The 5,018-nt window shown below is 40.4% G+C and overlaps 1 protein-coding gene across 4 annotated transcripts in view; it reads left to right on the top strand.

Annotated features, from left to right (window-relative positions):
* Positions 1-5,018, top strand: part of PRKAR1A (protein kinase cAMP-dependent type I regulatory subunit alpha) — a 20,950-nt gene that overhangs the window by 2,713 nt on the left and 13,219 nt on the right. For all 4 annotated transcript variants that reach the window (XM_006146743.3, XM_027771144.1, XM_006146744.3 and 1 more), the window contains exon 2: positions 864-1,046. In XM_006146743.3, coding sequence (XP_006146805.1) covers positions 870-1,046 — 177 coding nt within the window. In that variant the 5' untranslated portion in view covers positions 864-869. The remainder of the gene's footprint in view (positions 1-863; positions 1,047-5,018) is intronic.

Below are 5,018 nucleotides of genomic sequence, written 5' to 3'. Positions count from 1 at the left end.
TACAAAAGATTTTCCCTCTTATCACTGCTAAGGATATTATTATTTAGGGCTGGAATCTGGCCATATATTCCAGAGTAAGAGGTTGCTTTTAAAACTCATCTGGGGTTGTTTTTGTGTTTTTAAAAAAACTTTGATTATGCTAGTAGTTTACGAATCTGATCTTTCGCTCCAGTGGTTTGCTGTGTGACATTAGGACACTCCCATGGGGTACGAGTTTCGTATAGGGAATGTCAGATGTAGTCACTGTGCTTACCTGCTTTCACTTAGAGCTGACTTGTGTGCCCTTGTAATTCTCTGTCCTGTTTACCATTTACACACTTCACACGTCATCGTGATTTCTTTTGCAAGGGAGAACTGAATGAAATTCCCTGAAGGGCCTGACTCTTCAGCAGCCTGCCTCTGCAGGGATAGTGGTTTCTACTTCCTTCTTGGAACTGAGGTTATTGCTTTTCTCTCTTGCCCGCAGAACCCCGATCCTGCAGCAGAATCTACTGAAACATTTATTTGGAAGAATGCTAATTCTGTACATATTTTGTTCCCTAGCTCCCACCTCTATTTTTAAAAAAATTCTCTTAAAGAATTTTTTAAATTTAACTTTATCTTATTTTAATTTGACCAGAGAGAGAGAGAGATGGAAAGCTCCCAGGTCTGGGACTCGAACCATGGTCAGCCATGTGGGAGTCCAGCACCCTTAACCACCATGCCACCTGCCACCTCCCCACCTCTATCTTTAAAAACAAAATGTACTTAAAAAAAAAACCTCTTTGAATCAGCAGCTTAATGAATTTAGTAAGTCAAAGGCCAAGTTGACATTTGTGCTTTATAAGTAGTTTATATGAGCATCTGTGTATTTTTCCTTGCAGAGAACCATGGCGTCTGGCAGCACTACAGCCAGTGAGGAGGAGCGCAGCCTTCGGGAATGTGAGCTCTACGTCCAGAAGCACAACATTCAGGCACTGCTCAAGGACTCCATTGTGCAGTTGTGCACTGCTCGACCAGAGAGACCCATGGCATTCCTCAGGGAATACTTTGAGAGGTTGGAGAAGGTAAAAATAAATGTGGGGAGATGATGAGATGACCATGACAGTGTTAAATTTAATGCTGTAGAATGTTGCTAATTTGTATCTTTTGGAAGAAGGGGAATTCTGATAATCTAGAACAAATTCAAATAAGAAATGCAGTTAAGGCATTCGTAGTAATACTGAAATTCTTCAGAATTTATCAGAAGATGAATCTGTGTGCCAGTTAGTTTACTTGGATAACAAAGGAGTTCCAAACAGTTCCTTCTAATTGTTTAAATTAGTACAGAAAACTGGCTATAAGGGATGAAACTGATCGGAAATAGTATAGCACTTGTATGGAATGAGGAATTCTATAGTACTTGAAAGTGGCGAATGTGTTTCTCTTTGACCAAGCAAGTTAGCTGAACAGACCTCATCCCACCCTTTACATCCTTTGTAATGAAACATTTATATCTAACTTGTGACTGATATATTAGAACTTCGGAATTTATGAAGTCTGTTGTACTGTAGAAAATATCTCAGATGAATTAACTGTGGAGTGGAGTTGTTAAGATTGTTAGTCATCAAAATTTTACTCTATTTATAGTTTTGGTCAGGACTTGTTTCCCCTTGAAAAAAATTAATCCAGTTTTGTTCTTTGTTGCTTATCTTCCTTGTGTGTGTCATTGTGACCTTCATATGTGCTATATGCTTTTTTAAGCAAAATGTTAATTTTGCATCAAGGACAGATGCTTTAGTACACTTCCCACATATGATGAATAAAAAAAATCTGGATCACTAAATATTTTGAGTAGTTTGGTTTGCTTCTGTAAATCAGTAAGATAAATTCACAGATTTTCTTGTGCATATTAGTATTTAGAGATGGTTTATAATGGCATTAACTAACTGGGATTTTTTTTGGTATATGATCATTAATATCTAATTGTATAATAAAAATATTTATATTTTTGGGCAGCTTTTTAATCTGAGTGTTAATATAACAATTGTACAGTAAAAATGGGGGCTTAGTGATCAGGTATTATCCACTATTTTCTGGAAAAACTGTTTTAAAGTTGGTATCAGTACCTTGATTAGAATAATTAAAAACAAAAACAAACAGGAAGTGACTAGCCAGCCACTGTGAATGTAGCCTTGCTATCTCAGAATTGCAGCATAAATTCTAGGTTTCTCTTATTTAAGCAATTTCTAAGTAATGGGAGTACTGCAGAGCCAGGCATGAGAGTGTTCCCTGTTTTGAAATCAAGTGCGTTCCTGGAGATCTGGTTCTGAAATGGGTCACTGTAAGGTGATATCTCTTCTTTGGACATCAATAGAAACCATCAGATGAGGGGATTAAGTTGGTGCGACATTAAGTGTGTACCTTTTTATAGGGAGTGTTGAATGTGTGGTACTAGTTTCAAAGCCTGTGCTTACCACAGCACTGTTTAAGGACTAACGAAGGAGGAAAGCAAGACATATAAGTTGCTGCTTTTCAGATGGGATTTTTAGATTTAATGTGTGTTGGCTTCTTTACATCTTTTTTTTTTTGGGAGAGATTTTTGCTATAGGGCGTGTGCGCTCACCAGACAGACAGAGAGACAGAGAGATAGAAAGCGAGAAATCACCCCCCAGAAGGGATGGCCACGCTGCAATCCCTTCTCCTCCATTCTCCTCTTGGGATCTTGGGCACACATGCACACGCGCCCGGCGTGAGTTTAAGCCACCGGGTCTGGGACTCGAACCACGGTTCACTACGTGGGAGTCCAGCGACGTAGCCATTATGCTAACTGCTGGTCCCGGCTTCTTTACATCTTAATAAAAATTATAGCTTAACTCACCTTTCCTATATTTATAGGGTGTGTGTTTTCTTGCATACCTTCCTTAGCTGGGTTGAATATAGATACTGGCACGCACTTCAAAAAAAATTGCCAAAAAAATGTTAACTTACAGGAGGGAGGGAGAAAGAGGGAAAGCAAGAGAGCATCCCCCACCCCCAATCCCTTCTCTTCCATTTCTCCCTCCTTTTGGGATTTTGGGTATAGACATTCACCCAGTGCATTTCTCAAGCCTTTGGATCCAGAACTTGAACCATGCAGTCGGTTGGCCACGTGGGATTCAACCACCCTAACCACCCATAGGCTTGCCTAATACCTGGCCTTTCGAGTAACTATATAGTAGATTTTCAACTTTTTAGTAGGTCACAGTTTTACATATTAGGTGTTAATTTGTATTTCTGAAAATAGATGGTCGTATTCTTATCCCCTCCTTCTCTTTTACTCAAGGGTTCTGATCCTGGTACCCTCAACTACTTCATAAGAAATGTTCCCAAAACTGTCCCAGTTGGTCCAGTGAAAGCATCTGTATTTTAATTTAGACTGCTATCTGAAATGAGTCCTTTTACACATTTACTGTATTTATTAGAATCCTGCTTGTAAGATAACTAGGAAATCAAAATAGTCCCAGTAGTGAGTTCTCTTATGTGACAGGGACTATTTGAATCCCTCTACATACACACTCATTAATTCAAACATAAGAGATAGGTGATTATTACCATTTTACAGAGATGGATAAAACTTAAGAGAAATTGGGACCAGCAGATGGCATAGTGTTTATATTGCTGGACTCACGTAGTCAACCACAGTTCAAGTCCCAGACCTAGCGGCTTAAAACTCACACTTGGGTGTATGTGCGTGCATGCCCACATAGTGTTTACATTGCTGGACTCACGTAGTCAACCACAGTTCAAGTCCCAGACCCAGTGGCTTAAAACTCGCACTTGGGTGTCTGTGCGTGTATGCCCAAAATCCTGAGAGGAAAATGGAGAGGAAGGGATTGCATCGTGGCCATCCCCTCTGGGGGGTGATTTCTCTCTTTCTGTCTCTCTCCAGTGAGTGCAGACATTTTTAAAGCAAAAAAAGCTCTCAAAAAAAAAAAATAAAATAAAAAAAAATAAAACCCCAAAACCAAAAACAACAAGAAAAGCTAAGAGAAGTTAAATAACTTGGTTGTGGTAGCAGAGTGTAATAGTTGGCTTGTGCTGAAAAAACATATAGCATCAGAATTTCAGTGGTTTACTACAATATACTGCGTTTCTCAGTTTCTTTCTCTTTTTTTTGAGAGATTTTTGCTATAGGGTGCATGCACTTGCTGGAGAGACAGAGAGATAGAGAGTAAGAAGTCATTCCCCATTGGGGATGACCATGCTGCAGTCCCTTCACTTCCACTCCCCTTTCGGGACTTTGGGCACGCACGCACACACACACACACACACACACACACACACACACACACACCCCTTTTGTGAGTTTTAAGTCTCAGGGTCTGGGACTCAAACTGCAGTTGATTACGTGGGAGTTCAGTGATGGAACCATTATGCCTTCTGCTGGTCTCACAATTCTAATTTTATATTATCTCTTCTGGGCTCTGTCCATCTAGTTTTCTTGACTCCACATATCTTGTTCTGGGTCTGAGCAGAAGGAACAGCCACTATATAGGGCACGCTATTCTGAAGGCAGAAAGTGGACAGAAGCTCAAGAGAGAGAGCCAGACCACATAAGTGAGCACAGTATGGCATGTCAACTTAGATTCTGTGGCCAAAGCAAGTCATGTGGCTGTGCCTCAAGGCAGTGGGGTGGGAAGTGTATTTCACCTACCTGGAAGAATGGCAAGTACAGGGAAGGAACAAATAATTGCGGAAAACAATATAATGAATACTTCGTAGGGGGCCTGAATTTGAACTTAAGAGTTGAGATCATATTACAGTATTTAACACAGAGTATAATAAGGAATTTGAATATAAGAGTGGCAAACATAATTAACCAGAAAGTAGACGTGGTCAACCATGTGAGAGTCTAGCATCTCAGTCACCATGCCACCTGCTGGCCCCCCATGTTTTATTCCTAAAACCAGTGATACATGGGTCAGCAGGTGGCATGGTGGATAAGGCACTGGACACTCCCTCCTGACTGAACATGGTGCAAGTTCTGGACCTGGAAGCTAGCTTTTTCATCCCCCCCC

This window comes from Tupaia chinensis, unplaced genomic scaffold (genome assembly GCF_000334495.1).
Source record: "Tupaia chinensis unplaced genomic scaffold, TupChi_1.0 Scaffold000187_1, whole genome shotgun sequence".
Classification (NCBI taxonomy): Eukaryota; Metazoa; Chordata; class Mammalia; order Scandentia; family Tupaiidae; genus Tupaia; species Tupaia belangeri.
Note: the sequence above shows the minus strand (reverse complement) of the source record. Positions and strands in the feature narration are given on the sequence as shown.